We start from the raw sequence: 19894 nt of genomic DNA, 5'->3' as shown, positions 1-19894 counted from the left end.
GAAACAGAAAAGAAAAGCATTTTGAATGCGTTGAATTAATACCGAGGTACTCGCCAGCATCCACCCCCCAAAGGCGGTATCAGTGTAGCTCAATTTAGACAGAATAAAGTGTGGCAAAAATGTTTATGCGTAAATCGACGTGAATAAAATCACGGACGCGATATAATACTTTTAAAACTGTTGCTGACAACTTGACTGTCCCAACATATTTAAACTAGATTATTTCACACCAGGCGCGATATAAACGCACCAGAGAATGATAAGAAGAATAAAAACCACTTTGCAAACAAAAAAAACAGAGTTCATTTTGACTCAATATCTGCTTGATAAATCGAAATGAACGGTAAGAAAAGGTGCCTTGAATATCACATCACTTGTTTTGGATTTGACGGTTCGAAGTGGGAGCCTGATTTGACAAGTCTGTTGAATGTCCAATTAGCATAAAAAAAGGAGTGTGGTCGAGTTGTAAATAGATTCTATTTTACATTCTGATTTGTGATTATATAAAAATAGCGTGATTCTCCCTTGGCTGGGGAGGGCTGCCGGACATGAAGTGGGTGCACCCAGAGATGGACATGTCAACAGTGGCCTTAATGGATAAGCGAATAGATTTAAAGCGAATACTTAACATAGTAGATTACTGCGAGTAATATTCAGTAAAGAGAAGTAGTGGGAATTTAGGTTACATACACCCGTTCGGATAAGATGGCCGCATTTGTCTGTGTGGTAACTATCATTGCATATAAAAAACGTATGTTCTTTTCGTTCTCGCGGTCGTCGCAGTGTTCAAAACAATTACAGTTGTTTACGTCTGCTGTAGTAATAGTTGTGACACTTGAAGTGGTGAAATAGGTTATTATGTTAATAACGATGTCAAAAGAGCAAAGTGACAAAGTGACAGAGCGAATCACAGATGGTAGTTACAGATGGGATAAACCTATCGCGAACGGAGCTCTCACTGTTTAATAATACCGATATTTGATATCAGATCGCATTGCCACTCTCTGACACATGGGCCGCATGACGCGGTCTCTTCTCGTGACCTAAATTGCAACTAGAGACTGCTCGGAGCAATCGAGAACCGTACGCGCTGGAGTGTAAGAAATAACATTGGTCATGGGTTGACGGAGAGACCAGTAATGGACCAAATATGACAGGTCGCAGCCGTGATCCCACTCAGCTTAGCTCAGACATCGATGGACGCTCACACCAGTTTCAGAATCCTGCTTTCAATCAGTTTAGCACGGAAATTGATCAGTATTCAGATCAGTCTTAGGATCCTGTTATTATTTGGCTCAGCACAAACATTGATGAATGCTCAGACCAGACTCAGAATCCTGTTCTTTATCAGCTCAAGACAGATCACTCACAATCACAACTCAACTCAGACCAGATGCACGATTGGATCGATCTCAGAAACGCAGTGTCTCAGCACATTTCTGTAACGTCATCAGAAATTGCACAAAGTCTCAGGCCGTGCCGATTCACGACGCAAAGGGTGAACCATGCGGTTCGAGAAAACACATTGTTATTCACAAGTGTTCTTATTATCTAGTTGTTGATTTATTTATATGTTTGCCTATAGACATCTAATTTCAATTAAGAGTAGCATTTTCTTTCTGGGCGGGAGTGTCGCCAACGTATTGCGAACCCGCTAATATTTGCCAACGTCATGGAGTAGATGGCGCTAGTAGTCACGTTTAACTTAAGTAACCGCTTCGAGGTTATTGGGATTTTTTGAGGGAAGGTGAGAGGGTAGATGAGAACGACAGTAGGAAAAAGGAGGTTGTGTGCGAACAGATCGACGCGGCAGTGATATTTGCTTTTAGATCAAGTCAAGAACGTTCTTATGGTGTTATTAGAATAATGATGTGTCTCTAGTATATTGTGACCAACGTTATCAGTACTCAGAGTGAACAGTGATCCAGTGAGGCTAATATGAACTTAAGGTAAACTTTGTGTGAGGAAAGGGGTCGCTATAAGGGGAGGTTTGGAGGCGACTATTAAGCTCAAGAAACCAGGTGGATAATCATGTGATACTCATGTTATATGTAGGTAATAAAGTCGGACACCAGCACAACTCATATCGTCATCTCACTAACATCCAGGCCTCGTATAGGTATGTAGTACATTTACATATCGCTTTCCAGTATCCGTAAAACCATTAGCTCATTCGATAGGTTAATAAGTATGGTGAGCTTGACGACACAAGGAGAAGGAGGGTGAGACCAAGGAGAAGAAAAGGAGAAGAACGTCGTGTCGTATCAGGCTGTCAAGGAGAAGGTAGATGACCGAAATCACTCCACTGAAAAGAGTCTAACTCTTAAACATATGATTATGATGATGACTCTGTGTAATTATTAAATAGTATCTAATATTAATTATTTTATAATAATTGTTAATAGTCTTACGAGACACGATACCTAACATGTTTAATCATTTTGGTCATGCTTTCAGTTATTATGGCCCTCACCATAACGAAATAGGTACAGTTAGCATCAAATACGCTGTAGCACTCAGAACACGAAATATATCGTAATACATCTTTAAGCCTATGGGAATAAAGATGTGTTATGATATATTTGGCGCTCTGGGTGCTACAGAGTATTTGATGCGGACTGTATTAGTTGTACAGTCAAGGTATTAAATATCGACACGGACAAAGTGCCAAATATATGTATACACTACTTTAATGTAAAGGCAATAAGGTCGTGTGTACATATTTTTGGCACTTTGTACGTATCGATATTTAATACCTTGACTGTACTCTATAAAACAAATGAACTGAATGAATAGGACGAATAACTTACTTATTAACGCATTGAGTATCGGGAACCAGCTCGGCGGATTCTCTGTTAGTAGTCACTTTCCTCTACACAGCAGGAAAACGCTGGGATCGGCTACGAGCGTAGCGCTACGAAAACGTTGGTACCGATACCGTACGTTGTGGTGTGGTGTGGTGTGGTAAAAGTGTAAATTACATTGATTAACTTGTTGAGAGGCAGGGAATGGTGAAGAAACTGAGGTGATACCTTACAAGGCAACTAAATTGCGATTTGTTTTGCGCAAACAATCCCGTGTTAAGTATAGCTAATGTATATTTTATACATGTTTATTGTTGTATGATTTTTTGTATGTAGGTATTTAAGTATTTTGACGACCGGTCTGACCTAGTCTGTAGTCCCTGCCTTAGTATGAAATGGAACCTTACACTGAGCATGTTCCGATATGGTATTGGCCGGTGTTCATCCTATTCGTGATTATGAATATGTACAGAATGAATATATTGTTTCTAGAGGCTGCCCCTTTCATTTGATCTCACGGTTTGAGTAGCTGTTTTTAAATTTAACAAAACACCATTAACAACAGGTATTCACGCATTTTTTGCCAGGTTTTTCTTGTTGAAAACATCGCAAGAAAAACCATCATTGCATGGAAAATTGTAAAAATAACCAGAGTTTAGAAAAACCCCAAAGTGCCAAAAAAACGTGTGGTATTTTGAGATGACTTTGAGGTTAACTTGCCGAATCATTGTTTACTGGGAAAATCGATGCAAGTACGTCAACGTTAGAAAAACTCATACCGTCAAAATCAAGAGGTCAAGAGGTAATGTTACTTTGATATTTTTAGAAGTTTGAATAGCAAGAGAGATGTCCAAAATGACCTGCCGATGCAGACTCCGAGCCCCCGTTTCCAGTACAAAATGACCACACATACGTGTTCTTGGCAGTGAATATGTTAAGAGTAACAAGAATCAAGCCATCGCCATACAACAGAAGTTGCGTTCTCATTATAAAACGAAATGCGACTTGCTGAAATGAAATGAAACTTAGCATGGACGTTCAAGTAACATAATATCTACTGGTACAGTCAGCATCAAAAGTAGCGGATGAAACAACGCGCCAAAAGTATCTGATATTCCGGATAACTTTTCCAAATACGGATAATTCTGTAATAATCACCTTCAAAACTATATATTTTACAGTTTAAATTGTTCTACATATAGAACCATCAACTTTTGTTAAGCTGCTACAGAATGGTAGATACTTTTGAAACCTTGTTTGATCCGCTATTTTTGATGCTGACTGTACTAGTTATCATTGCTAGGATTGTAATAGGTACAGAGCGAGTAAACATTTCACATACAAAACTTCTACAAGCTCTATAATGAATGTCATATGGTCCACAGTACTGATTCGTCAACATTCCTACATCTTCATTTTCCTATCTTGTCCACTTTCCTATTTGGACCACAATGCTAACTCGTCCACATTCCTATATGGACCACATCGCCGGTAAGCTTAGAAACAAATTTAAAATGGAAAAATTCACTGTCTTGGAAGGTACTTGAACCGACGACCGGGTCGATTGGACGAGTTAGGAAGGTGACGGTTTATGCTAGGTACTGTATGCTGACGATATCGACATGGCATTCTGGACGATTTAAAAAAGTGACGAAATTGGACGACAGGATTGTGGACAAAGCGGTCCTGAACCCGGCTTTTTGACGGAGAGTTCGTGAGACTCTTAACCATTATGTTGTGTTTAGTTCATTTGAATCACTCAACCTGCTTATGCAATACCTATAAATTCAGAAGGAGAACAGCTTCTCCACACACTTGCACTTATAAGCACATTATTAGTTGCTAGACTTACTAAAAATTCAATGATATGATATCGTTATGATAGTTAACGTACTTGTACTTATCTGGAAAAAGTAACTATCTGCAAATTGATTTACCAAAATACCTATAGGTACAATTAGCTTTAAACAAAATGTTGCCGAATTGAGAACTTCATTTATTTTATTTGCTTATTCAATAACATACATAAATCCAATTAGGAATTAATTACTACATATTCCTAGACACGCAATGTTATCTTCATCATTAAAAAAACAATTTTGATTCATTGTATCATGCTAACAACAAATTGTTTAATAATGTAAGCACTTCCTTGTAATCTTAGACACGCATCCAAAGATTATTTCATTAGTTTTACATCTTAATGCCAGTCAATTAATGTAACACATGTAATTTTTAATGACTTTTAATCGATATGGTATAATGAGTTTTTTGTAGCGTGTTCCGCATATGCGTACGTTTTTAACGATTATAATTTATGCCAATAATTTGTCTGAATGGGCTTTTCAATGGTAATATGTTTTGGATTTATTTTAATATCGCTTCAATTAGTTTTACTTGTATTCTACTCCCCCCGGGCGATTTCAACGTACCTATTAGGAAACAAATTAAATTATTTAATGGAAATGTTTCAATTTGTGCTATTTCAAGTGGAAACACTACTGTACCTATATGATATTATATGATATGATTTATTTATCTCACAATATACAATTTCACTTAAAACTACAAATAGCTATAAATATTTCTATATCTCAACGTATTTCCCTTGCCATACAGAGAGGTAATGCCGCCAGTATCATGGGGTCCATGCCGCAAACAGACCTGTTAGAAGGGGTATTCTCTTTATAATTGTTTTTTTTTGTAGGTAAGTATATTTTATAGTAGATGATTTTATTTTATTTCTAGGTTTAATTTTAGTTTTAATTTTGTAATATTATATTTTAGTTTAGTTAGTATACTTTCAATTTTAATAACGTGTCGTTTTACCTGAAACTGTCTACGATTTGCATTCTTATGTACTAACTAATAAGGTTCAATTTAGTTTTACCATTATAAAGTTTGCTATAAATAGGATTCTGGAATATAATGGGCACTGGGCAGCCCCGGGCACTTGAGGCCTTGGTCACTTTTTCTTTCGTATATTTATCTATTAATTTGTACCAACGGGGCAAGTAATACTTGATAACCTAGATTATAAATAGTTTATTCAGTCAAGCTCTTATCTACCACAGGACCAACATCCTTATTCACAAAACTTTCGAAAAATGACACCCCATTTTTTTGGATTTTCATTTTAAGGTCTTTTTGAAGTACAATTTATGAATTTTTCTTAATATTGTTGACTGCTAATATAAATATGTACAACTTAGATAAAGTTGAAATGAAAAAAGTCAGGAATGTGTTAAAATATATAGAATGTTTTTGTTTCTTAAAGAGTCAGCTCAAGTTTTCCGACATTTGATTCCTAGAAACGTATTACTATATTATGCTTATTGATAGGGTATCTAAGTTTTCCTTTTCTTTCCAGGTGTACCACATGTGCGACGGCCTGGGCCGGCAGTTCAGCTACACATGCCCAAACACCACTCTCTTCCAGCAAAGAATGCTGATCTGCGACCACTGGTACATGGTCAACTGTTCTGCCAGCGAAGCTGATTATGACGCCAATCTTCTTATAGGTGAGTTTTAGATTAGTTCCAGGTGTATACCTGGTCGAACACCCCACTCTTCCAGTAGAGAATGTTAATCTGCGACCCCTGGTACATGACTTGGCGTCTCTCTCTAGATATGCCCGATGTCTCCTTTATGCTTATGACCTAAAGCTTGTTTATGGCCTGCAGCAATTGTCTGACTCTGAGGCGCTCCAAAATGATATTAACCGAATCTATGAATGGAGTATCACGAATAAGCTGCTTTTTCACCCTGAGAAGTGTTCCGTGATGTCCTTTAGCCGTGCTCGTAGTCCTTTATCTGTCAATTACCGGCTTGGAACTAAATCAATAAAACGCGTTGACACTATGAAAGACCTGGGTGTCACATTTGACTCAAATCTTAATTTTCATGGCCACATAAGAACCCTTGCTACCGACTGCTATCGGAGATTGGGATTCGTAATCCGCAATGCTCGTGAATTTGATAACCCCTTTGTCATTAAGCTTGTTTACACCGCCCTAGTTAGGAGCAAACTGGAGGCAGCGTCTATAGTGTGGAACCCCCACGAGGTCACTTATGCCCTGCTTCTAGAGAAAATTCAAAAGGCGTTTTTGCGATTCTTATATAAAAAAACCTATGGGTACTATCCCTCCTTTTACCCAACGAAATTTCTGCTTGGCACCCTGGGCTTTAACTCCTTGGAAGTGAGGCGTAATTATGCTCTCGTGACCGCGGCGTACCGAATAATAAATACGTGGGGATTCGGACTGTCCACAGCTGGTCTCGCAACTTTTACGCCTTCTAGTGCCCCCTCTGTTTCAATCAAAGACGAATTTTAGGCCACGTAAGCGCGACTTACTGGCAGTTCCTAAAGCGCGCACTGTGGCGTACAGGAACTCACCATTGGTTCGCGCCTTACAATACCTAAACGCACTTGTCAAATCAGCTCCTGACTGTGATGTTTTTGCCAGTAGTTGGAAGATACTATGTGACGAATGTAAGAGGTTATGTGAGGCGATGGATGATCACGCGTCTTTGGTTAGTATTTAAGTTTATTTGTTATTGTATAACACAACTTTACGTTAACGTTTTTGGATAGTAATTATATTGTATGCATTCCACAGTGCCTTAGTGTCTCACTGTAATACTGTGTGATTACACAGAACACATTTGTACAGATTTGTTTGAATAAAAAAAAAATGATCAACTGTTCAGCCAGGCCAGCGAGTATCTACGAGTACATTGTCAATTGTTCCGCCTCGACTAAGTTGCCAACTATGTATTCCACGAGCGAAGCGGAATATAACGCCAATCGTTTCGTTTTGTTGTGAGTTTAGCCAAACAAAAACATAAACATTCCATCTGTCTACATAAAAACATTGTATACCTACCTACCCAGCTAACTGTATTTTCTATTAATATCCAATTTCGAGGTATCTGTTTTTAGATTATTATGTTGTTCAAGTTTTTTCGTCTGGCACGTCTGTGACGTGACCATAATTACACTTTTTTGTATCTTAGCTTAAATGCTATTGGTGTCTTAGTCTCTAATTTAATTTTAATAAGTATTTTTGATTAGGTTGTTTACTTAGCGCTACCTCGTTTCACGCAAAATAGGCACATTGTCGATTTGCGGAAAATGCCCAGACACACTAACACTACCAAACTAGGTTGTTTACTAAATTTTTTATCGAAATATATATTTCATTATGCAGCTATAAATAGAAAAAGACCTTTAAAGATATTCTGGAAAAATCTGATGAATGCCAGCTGTATGTCGCTCCGTTGATAGATTAAGGAATGGTAACCATAGCCACATAAATATATTTGATTAAAATATATTTTCAGTGTTTCTAATGGCGTGAGTGCTGATTAGATGCTTAAATACGAATTTGATCAATGATTCGACGACATTTCCAAGTCGACCGGTTCTTGTCTAGCCTTTCATGTACGAGTAAAAGGTCAGGTGTTAAGCGGTGATCCCATGAACGCGTATAGGCTGAGACAGTGATAGGACAGTCAGCATCAAAAGTAGCGGATCAAAGAAGGTTTCAAAAGTATCTACCATTCTGTTACAGCTTAAGAAGCTGTCAATACCTAAAGCGCGCACACTGTCTATTTCTATCGAGGTAAATGAGATAGCACTGTCGCATGTTACTGGGCCTGGGCAAGGGAATAATAAGAAAAATATTGAAATAAAAAAAGTGGATTATTAGTGTAATATTTGACACAACCACGGTTTAGATATAAATGTTTTAAAATTGTGATTTTAATTGCAGACCCATAAGTCAAAACAATAAAGACATAAAACCGTTTAATTGTGATTTTAAGACCAATCTTTGCAATTATTTTCTATCGAGCCGATTTCGTTCAATCATGTATCGAGTACAACCACGGTCTTTGAAATATAATTAATATGAACATATATTTTTCTTACTTGACTAAAACAAATAGTCTTTCTTAAAAAACTGTTTAAGTAACATCAATTTCAAGGACATTGGGTGTTGACAGCCTCTTAACAAAATGTGATGGTTCTATATGTAGACCAATTAAGACGGTAAAAGATAGACTTGTGAATGTAAATTTTAGAGATTTATCTACATTTGGAAAAGTTATCCAGAATATCAGATACTTTTGGCGCATTAGTTCATCCGCTACTATTGATGCTGACTGTACCTAGGTGACGTAGCTATCATAATTATGTTTACTTTTGGTTTACGATAACGTACTACCTACACGTTTTATGATTTGTTGTATTTTTATGATGTATCACTTTGACTATGGAACTAACCCCGAAAATGCGAAAAAGTAGCTGTTTAGACATTTTGGTTGTTCGTTTTTTAATGGTTTCGGGGTTTGTTATATGGTAAATGTAGTTCTGAAGGTTATAAGTTACACATTTATTTCGCAAAGCCTAACGCTTGATAAATCACCCATATGCACAGACATCTCAAACGCTTTATTTCTATGCCTATATGTTACCGCATCAATGTAGGTACTTGTAAATAAAGAACGTAATAAATAATTATGGTATACCTAGTGAGAACGCCGCATTATGCCCGCTTCGAGACTAGATTTATAATTCATCTTGTGCTGGGTTCACAGTGTCATCTGAGCTTGTGTAATTATAAGAGAACTGCAGTAATAAATACTAATTCTTAATTCAAAAATAATTGGCTGATATCCAGAGAAAGCGACAAGTGGAAGTGAATCGAGGAGAGGCCCTTGCCGAAGTAGGACACTTCAATCAGCATAATAAATTTTTGTTGGAATTTTTAATTTTATTTATGGGCACAGGGATTTCACAAAAACAAGGCTTGTGTGGCTTGTAGTATTTTAGTTAAGAGTTTATTTTCCATTTTAAAGGAAAAATTCACAACCTTAAGCGAAGATAGTAATGTGCAAGTTGCAGTTGCTGCAGAACATTCTCACAATTTCTGGAAACTTTCTTGAGAAAATTCTCATGCAAGCCTCCACTTACAAATGAATGAATGAATGAATTATTTATTGAGAACAAAGCTCCTGTTGAGATAAGATTTTGGAATGTTCTCACTGTTGACGACTGTTTCATTTAACATTTACGTCGTTCATTGTGTTTAAGAAATTAAGTTAAACTAACACTGTATGGACCAAGGTCTGAAATTTTTTTTTATTATTGGCATCAATTTCAAGTGTCATAGAAATCGAAACTAACTCTAAGAAGGTTTTCAATAAACGCGCAGAAAAAAATATGGAAACTTGCAATTTTTGGAAATTCTTTTTGGCAAATTGCTAAGCAAAGATCTCTTCCGTTTCTGATTGGAGTCCAATGAACTGAGTTACCAAAGCTTGCTTCACACCTTAACTAATTAAAGTGTTCACATCGAATAGGGTTCTTTCCAATTTTTTTAAACCCTTGTATTACGTTCTATATTAACCAAACGTTGCCCTAAAATTCAACTTTTTCCCTAAAAACGGCTTTAAATATGTTAAATTTACAAAAAATATTTTGACAGATGCTATCGCGCCCAAAACGCTCTTTGAAAATTGTGTGACGTCACAGTTTACGGTTTGACACATAACTATGTATACAGAACAATACTATACTATGTGTACTGAGAATAGACAACGGAGGGGCCTCGGTTTATCGCCTAAGAACTGTCAACAATGTCAAACCGAGAGTTGAGACGTCTTCAGTATTATGGAGTGTGGAATTAAGAGGAGTGGCATCTCTTATGGTAGAACTGTTGCAAAAGTGTCCAGCTGTCAGCTATAAATAATAGTTCCAAATCTCTCCAGAGTAGCGCTAGAGTAGCTAAGAACCTAGGCTTTATTGGCGGAGTGAATTGCGCTGTCTATGATTTGATTTTTTTGGTACATGGAGATTTCGTTCCTTATCTCCACCTTCCGTATTCAGAATCTTGAATGCGTTTCGACTTGGGTCACTTGACGTGTGTTAAAATATATTTTAATGAATATTTACAAAAATATGCTCATGAGAGGCCCACTAAAGGTAGTTTAACATGTTCTTATAATCCATGAGAATTTATTGAGATACAATTCTGCCCTAAGTTTTGTAGATGGAAACAACCCTATTGACATAATCTCATGACTAGTAGTTATATCGTTATGATCGTCACACCCGAGCGCCGGTAAGACGATATGACACCAACACCCTGTGGCAAGGTGATGGCTACTTGTATACATGTTGCGGTCAACCAGCACTATCAACTTTCGACGCCTCAGTTGTCACCCGATTAACTTAGGTACTATAAATACTTACCTATTATACGAGTAACTGGAACGAAATTTGTTTTTTTTTTTTATCTGAACTTGATTTGATGTCAATTTGATACGGCAAGTTAACTAGAAACTTGATGATGATTTTTAACAGACTTTTGAAACTAGGTATATTCGGATATATGGAATTATGGCAAACGGCAAATCGATTTAGAGCAAAATATTTCAGAAAATCGACAGGTAGAAGGAAAACTCAATATAAAAAGTGCTTGGAAGTGCAGTCACAGGAATAAAATCGAGAAAGACTTTTGTCTTCTTCTTATTCTTTTCTTGGCTTGGAAAGAGGAAACTGAATTTAAACTAAACAAAACTATGCCAAGAAAGCACAAAAGTAAGCAAGCGTAAAGTACCAAAAAGGTTCATCTGCTGGGTACATAACATTTACTTAAATAATCTTCAGGAGTTAATCCTAAAGACAATTCTTTAACTTAAAATTTAAAGACATTTAAGTTCAGAACTAAGCATAAGGCCCCGTCAAACAGGTGACACAGCTAAGGTCACGTCATCATTGTCAAAGCTGCGATGCACACAAATGATTAATTATTGCCACTTCAATGCCCTATAATTACATTCTTAACAAGCCTATTCAACACCAAACAATTCTACCCACGCACGCTACGTCAAGTAAATCAAAGTCCATTGAACTGATTGAACGTTCTAAATTTGAAATTCCAAACCATAGATAAACGCGCATTTTTTTTCGTTCGGAAACTTGAATGGATGCAATCTAGTGTCAATGTCGCGCCCTTGACCGGGCATTGGCTACTTCCGAACGCATCCTAAAGGTGCGTACACACACTTCTCATACATATTCCGCGAGGTGAAACGCCTATATTTAACAGCTATTAATATTGGGATATCGGAAATCGCGAATCTTTGATTAAGATTTATACACGGATGTCAATTTATAGATATTTCGTGATTTGGGGTTGGTTCAATCAGAAAAAGTTAAATGCAATTTTCCTATGGAAATTATAAAATAAACGAATTAAAGGCTAGCAGCTATTATAAAACTCAATAAAGTATTGTTTGGTGAACTGGTTATTCATGGCATCGCCATCATTTCTGTAGATGCCGTTACACGATTGGTTAACTTTTATAGCAGAGAAAATTATATCGAAGATGCCTCTTTTTAAACATTTTCATTGTATAGGCAAATGAGCGGGCCAATAGGGTTGTTTCCAATTTTTTGAAACGCTTGTATTACGTTCTATATTAACTAAAAGTTGCCATAAGATTCAACTTTTATACTAAATACGGCTTTAAATATGTTAAATTAACAAAATATATTTTGACAAATGCTTTCGCGCCCAAAACGCTCTTTGAAAATTGTGTGACGTCACAAGTTACGGTTTGACACATAACTTCATACACACGTAGAAGTTACGAACTGTCAACTGACATTTGTTGTTTATCGCCAACTGTCAACAGTGTCAATCCGAGAGTTGTGACGTCATCAGAATCTTCAATGTGACGTGACGTGTGCCAAAAGATATTTTAAATTCAATATTTACAAAAATATGGTCATTACAGGTCCCCTAAAAGTAGTTTAATATGTTCTTATAATCCAAAAGAATTTATTGGGATACAATAGGGTTGTTTCCAATTTTTTGAAACGCTTGTATTACGTTCTATATTAACTAAAAGTTGCCCTAAACTTCAACTTTTATACTAAAAACGGCTTTAAATATGTTAAATTAACAAAATATATTTTGACAGATGCTTTCGCGCCCAAAACGCTCTTTGAAAATTGTGTGACGTCACAGTTTACAGTTTGACACATAACTACATACACACGTAGAAGATACGAACTGTCAACTGACATTTGTCATTTGTTGTTTATCGCCTAACTGTCAACAGTGTCAATCCGAGAGTTGTGACGTCATCAGAATCTTCAAAGACGTTTCGAGTTTGGTCACGTGACGTGTGTCAAAAGATATTTTAAATTCAATATTTACAAAAATATGGTCATTACAGATCCCCTAAAAGTAGTTTAACGTGTTCTTATAATCCAAAAGAATTTATTGGGATACAATTCTGCCCTAAGATTTGTAGATGGAAACAACCCTATTCTGCCCTAAGATTTGTAGATGGAAACAACCCTATTCCCTCTGCGTTTGCGTCTGGGTTTGGGCCTCTAAATTTTTCATGTTTATTGTCACACACACACACTTCAATTCTGTAGTTGCTTTTTTTCGATTAATTCTTGTTTTTTTTACTTTAAACGGTGGAACCCGTTTTGTCTAATAATAAGTACGACCTTATAGAATATACGTAGGTAGGTACATTCTCAAGGTGGAAAAACATTGACGTTTTTTGGTCGATAGGTATATATATATATATATATATATATATATATATATATATATATATATATATATATATATAGACGATCTAGGTACTGAAAGGTAGGCACAATACCTATACATTGCACGCAACCTAAACATTCGTGATTTCCATAAGTGTTCGGCGTAATTGGGATGATTGTAACACATTAATGGCGCAATTTAGAAAAAAAATTTGATGGACTTCCTCGTAAAGTGTTGGCATGTGTAATAGCTGAATGTATTGTTATATCGTTATTAGTGCATCCTTGGTGAAGCCTTGCTCTTTTGGAGTTTTTTAGTAACAAATACTATGATAATAAATAAAGATAATGTTGATTCAAAGTAGCCTATTATTATGTAATTTATTTTGCAGTATTGAATTACAGGCACACAACTTTCTTAAAATTTTTGAAAGTTTTATATTGAACACAGCTGGACTGGTAATAGAGTAGCTGGCTTCATAATAAGACGGACTTCCCAGAACGCCCGTTTCAAATTAAAGCTTAATAGCCAGCAATTGCCTTCTTTCTCACCTCGACAGTAATTTACCGCAGTGTCTAGTAAATAAACAAGGGGGGGCAAATATCTCTGCAGCTGATGTAGATTACAACCCTAGGTCGAAATTTAGGATTTACGGTCCGCATCGCCTACGTGTAACACCTTTTACGAGCAAGTGTGAAAATTATATTTTCTCTCGTTTCAGGTCAGCGCGACAAACCATTCGTGTCGGAACACGACATGCAGCTGCGGACCCCGCGGCCCGACATACTCTCCGTGCCTCCCAACAACAACTACTTCGATGGCCTCAGAGAAGCGGAAACTAAGGTATTGTATATATTGACCATCTGTGTTTATTACTCCATTCGGGGTTCATTATTCAAATTATTTCTAGCCGCAAGCGATACCCCCACAGGATAGGCGACGTCGCGTTGTTTAAAAAAATGTTCTTGTTTAATGTAAGTAAATAAAAAGACTCGTAATTCATTAAAATTCCCGACATTTTCGTATTCCGGCCGCATTTCTGACAAAAGCCTAAAATTCCTGACATGTCACGAAAATTCCTGACGTCTGATAACCATACCCACAAGTCCACATTGCCTTGGCCGTTGATTCGTGAGGTAAATGAACAAGTTGCTCCCTAGGCCCTATTTAATTTTCTCCTAGGGCTGGGCCCTAAAGATGGATATTTTTACATTAAGGTTAATGTAGAGAAGACCGTCTGTACGATGTATGGATACAAATATACGAGTTCTTAAATTTGGATACATACGTCGTTCAACCAAAAACAATTATCCCGGTCTTATCTACATTCAACATTATCACAATGTTCTCTATGAGAGACCTGCCACTATGAAAAGCTTATAACATTTTTTATATCGTTGGCTAAGTAATTTCCTAGAACACGCTAATAATGTAATAAAGTTAGATACTTTTTATCGAGATCTTTGGTTGCTTAACGCTTCCCACGACGTTGGCTGTAAAATTTTATTTTTATTTTGCCAAATCAAGGGCGTAAGCAATAATTAACCATTTAAACGTTAACTTTCAACAGTTTCAGAGCAAGTGACCTTTTGCTTTGCGAACTTTCAAATCAGAGCCAGTATAGGAAGCCATTCCATTTGGAAGTTAATGACATTTTGTCCCATCGTACTTGTATTAAAGCTTTCAACTATCTTATAGGTATAATAATATTTGTAATGGTCATGAAATAAAGGAAAATAAATATTTTAATTTAATTTAAATAATAAAAAAAACATGATACATCATTGAAACATATAATACATATAATTATGAAACTCAACTCAATAAGTTTTGTAATATTTTATTACATACGTACCTAGTTCCTATGGTCTCCATCGTCAGATCAGAAGTGGTTCTAATCAAAGCCCGGAAAAACGCCCGTCATTTTAAACATAACCCTGTTCGGTACAACAGAGACTTGCCTATACCAATGGCAACGATTAAATATGCTCCAATGACGTCCGTAGACTGTGAACGAACATTTTCGACTCAGGAATGGGTCATAAATTATGGCTATGTTTTCAGAATGACGGGTGTTTTCCCAGCCTTCTATCAAACATTAAAATAAAGCGTGTAAAACGCAATTCGACTATTCTACGCAATCCAGAAACCTATACTAAGTACATACTATATATCCTATACTATATTGTAACTTGCATAATCTTTGCTCCAGTACGCCATCCACCCGAGCAACAGCATCGTGGGCATCCCCGACACCATCTCCACCAACAACGGCCTCGACAGCGCCAAGCAGAACTACCGCCCGCCCTCTTCCTGGTCCACCGGCATCGGCAGACCCTCAAACCGACCCAACACTCAAAACACTCAGACAAGTTTCACAGAAGATACTTTCACTGGAGCCAGTTCGAAACGGCCCGCAAATATCCAAAATCGTCCTGAAGACCAGAGACCAAGACCAACACCCAACGTGCAAACTAATCAACCAGATGACGATGATATAACTGGCGCCGCTTCTCAAAGACCAAGCCCTACCTTCCAGCCCAATTCTCAAAATACCGGATCAACAGGCTTCCAAAATTCTCCAGTCTCTACTACTGAAGCCAGCTCAGAGGAGTTCGAGCTTGATGTACGAATGAAAGACAAAGTGGATCCCATCGTTAACTTCATCAACCGCTTCGACCCCAACTCTCCCGATTCACATAAAACTTCCATGACAAAAACGGAGATTATTAGTCTGAATCAGCAACTACCTGATGCTCAAGTGAGTTCAGAAGAAGATCGGACGCCTAGAAGAAATAAAGATAACGGGAATAATGCTAATAGAATAGCTGTTCAGGGTAAAGGGGTGACTGAAGGCAGTAGATTTGATACTGTTAACATCAAGCCTACTGAGGCTTTCGATCCTTTAGCGCCCAGTAAAGAGCTCCAACCTCCTAAACACGACAGTACTGATCCACCAACTTCAACTATAGGACCTCCTATTTATTATGAATGGAAATGGGCCGTGCCAGCCTTTGGTTTAGAGCCTCCTAAACTAGACAATATAACTAATGACAACAATGATTCAGTGATTCAAGGTAGAAACGCTGGAAAAACCAATCCATTTAGCACAGTAACTAGACCAACACCAGTAGAAGTAGATGTGACTGCGAGAAACACAGAATATAACATTAGTTCTTACTTCGTTCCTGACTATGTCTTTCCTTTAGACAAGCCTCATCCAGGATATGAAGATGAGAATGCCGAGACTTCCTTCAGTGTGAAGGTATCTAGGCCTGGAAGGGCAAGTTATGGAGAGAACCCTAACTGCCCTCAATGTCATCCCGCGTACGTAGTGCCTGGGACTTGCGAACCTTGCGTGGTAAAGCGGTAATTCACACGGCCATAGATGTAGTTTACGCTTCAATAGGGAACGTGCGTGAACTATATTGAAGAAAGCACTGTAACTCCAGTTTAATGGTATTTATGTCAAGTTTAAGGGTCATACAACGAGTCAGCAATGTCAGCATGAAATTTGACGTAAACATTAAAAAGTAACATATTATATATATGACTAGTACTAATAGTTTTTGTTGCTAAGAAATTGTAATACACAGAAAGGAATAAGCTTTAGATATTTTCTTTGTATAACAATTTTTAGTACGTACGTATGTTACGTAAATGTTCACTTCGATTTTTTAGAGGCGGGTTCGTGTGACAACAGTTTCCGATAGGACACTAGGTGTTATACCCTCCAACGCGCGTGCGAGGTGCAAGGGAGCGTGCGTGACCTATAGGGGGCGGCACCTGCTTGCTTAAGTGTCAATGTCAAGTTTTAGTTTTCGATTTATCCACAAGGTAGACTCCCACACGCACGGTCTGTATAGTAAAACGTAGAGTTACTCAGTTATCCTTTGTGCGTACACACGAGGCAAGCAAGTGCTGAATGATAGTCGAAGGCAATATGGCGGCTACTAGTGTTCGTCGGCCATCGTTCGCTTGGTGTATTCGCTCTTGAGTAAAATCGATGATTGTTAAGTTTTCGAGATGCAGGGTCCAAAAACGTTACCAAGCTTGGATATTTGCTAAATATAGATGCTGCTTTGTTTAATTAGATGTCGTAAGAAATAAAACATAATATAAAATGACGAATTAAGTAAAATAGTTATTAACGAGCATTTTGTAAGTTTTTTGTGTACCCTGTATTATAGCGGGTATGTACTGAAGAAACTGTCATGACAGCTTTTTTAATTAATAACTAAATTATAATATGTGGTTTTCAATCAGAGAAGAGTTCTAACTCTACATATGCATAAGGACCCTTCTCTAATGGAAAGCCACATATCAACCCAAATGTAAAGTTCAAACGTATTATTAAATAAGCTTAAAGTATAGCATAAAGATTATGAATATTACTTAAAACGCGTAAAAGTGCAAATATTGCAACGGAGAACTTGACGGATGAATGTATGGGTCTGTACGACACATCAGGTATGATGTACTATGGAGGATAGAGGTAAGTAGAACAATCTATGTGTATAAAAATTATCCATAAAAAAACATGAAATAGGTGGCGCCACAATACATCGCGAACGAATTTTAGACTTTGATAAAACAATTCAAATCACTGACAGCGCATTTCACTCCGTCAATAACGTCTAAGTTCATGTCCTTGTGCTACCCTAGCGCCACCGGAGAGATTGCGAACTATTATTTACAGCTGTCAGCTGGACACTTTAGAAACAGTTCTTCCATTACCTCTACCCTCCATATGTTGTACCGAAACTAGGTTGTCCAGCGCTAAAGAATAACGATAGACAGTTATAGCCCAGAATAAGTAATAGTACAGTCAGCATCAAAAATAGCGGATCAGTTCTGTAACAGTTTAACAGAAAGTAATGGTTCTATATGTAGAACAATTAAGACTGTTAAAGATATACATTTAAACATAAATTTTAGAAATTTATCTATATCTGGAAAAGTTATCCGGAATATCAGATACTATTGGCGCGTTATTTCATCCGCTACTATTGATGGTGACTGTACTACCGTACAGAAAAGAAACTTCCTACAAAATCGTTGACAGCGATTCAGGGACGAATCATGCTGTCCCTTTCTTATGTATGGTACTATCCCTTTCGGCTATTTAGGGTTGCTAAAATTCAAGTCATTATATTATCTGTGGTCGTACACGCAAAGGGATGTGAAGTTGTGCCAACCCTAATAATTGCTCGGAGCAATGCTGAGCCGAATGGAGCCGAGAATGAAAGGAATAGTTTCGCCCCCCCTGGTTATGTATGAATTTTCTCAAATGATTTTTACGCCTAATACCCTAACCTGTTAAAAAAACCATTGTTTCTTTTGTGCGATCGGTCAGCTCCCGTTTTAGCCACGTGGCAAAGCGACAATGTCTTTTAAAAAGCAACCGCATATCTTGACCGTACAGCGCCATTTATTTTAACGGTAAAATAGGGTTGTTTCTATCTACAAATCATAGGGCACAATTGTATCCTCATAAATTCTTTTGGATTATAAGAACATGTTAAACTACTTTTAGGGGACCTGTAATAACCATATTTTTGTAAATATTGAATTTAAAATATCTTTGGCACATGTCACGTGACCAAACTCGAAACGTCATTGAACATTCTGATGACGTCACAACTCTCGGATTGACACTGTTGACAGTTAGGCGATAAACAACAAATGACAAATGTCAGTTGACAGTTCGTATCTTCTACGTGCGTATGTAGTTATGTGTTAAACTGTAAACTGTGACGTCACACAATTTTCAAAGAGCGTTTTGGGCTCGAAAGCATATGTCAAAATATATTTTGTTAATTTAACATATTTAAAGCCGTTTTTAGTATAAAAGTTGAATTTTAGGGCAACTTTTAGTTAATATAGAACGTAATATAAGCATTTCAAAAAATTGGAAACAACCCTATTGTGTTTGTAGCTAAAATATTGTTGGTTCTTTTTCGCGTTTTAGTAATCTATTGTGTACGGTTTGTAGTAATTATATTTATTTTAATAACTGTAAAACCCACTAAAGACCTATAGCTGTTAAGTATATACATATGTACAGCCATGACAAATGTGGACGAAGTCAGCTTTAGATTTATTTATAAATAGTTTTGTAAAGATTTATAATTATAAAACTTCTGTATAAAATGTGCCTATTACCAATTAAAATATTTTCAAACGATCTGTTTCTTATTTATTAGGGTAATCTATTTATGCCCTGTTTCACAATGTCCAAGTAAAGTGTTGGATAGCTAATTGGCAAATAAGTTAACTGCCAGATAAAACTTCCTGCAAATCTTAGCACTTTATCAACGATTTACCAACGACGAGTTAAAATCGCCGACTTCGTGGCCGAACGGCATACGGTTTACCGACTGGTTTCGAGTCCGTCCCCGCTCCGAGCGGGGCCCCACCACCGAACGACCCGAGACAGCAGCTCAGTGACTGCGCGGCTGCGCGTGCGACTACTACACACACACAGGATGCATCAAGTATGCGGAT

General features: G+C 37.2%; 1 protein-coding gene across 1 annotated transcript in view; it reads left to right on the top strand.

Moving 5' to 3' along the window:
• Positions 1–19574, top strand: part of LOC133522505 (uncharacterized) — a 92910-nt gene extending 73336 nt beyond the window's left edge. The window contains exons 3-5 of the mRNA XM_061857862.1: positions 6175–6325; positions 14109–14230; positions 15600–19574. Of these exons, the coding sequence (XP_061713846.1) occupies positions 6175–6325; positions 14109–14230; positions 15600–16760 (1434 nt within the window). The 3' untranslated portion in view covers positions 16761–19574. The remainder of the gene's footprint in view (positions 1–6174; positions 6326–14108; positions 14231–15599) is intronic.
• Positions 19575–19894: the final 320 nt, after the last annotated feature.

Source organism: Cydia pomonella, chromosome 11, assembly GCF_033807575.1.
Source record: "Cydia pomonella isolate Wapato2018A chromosome 11, ilCydPomo1, whole genome shotgun sequence".
In the NCBI taxonomy this organism is placed as follows: domain Eukaryota; kingdom Metazoa; phylum Arthropoda; class Insecta; order Lepidoptera; family Tortricidae; genus Cydia; species Cydia pomonella.
The sequence above is the reverse complement of the archived record's forward strand: the minus strand, read 5'-3'. Positions and strand labels throughout refer to the sequence as shown.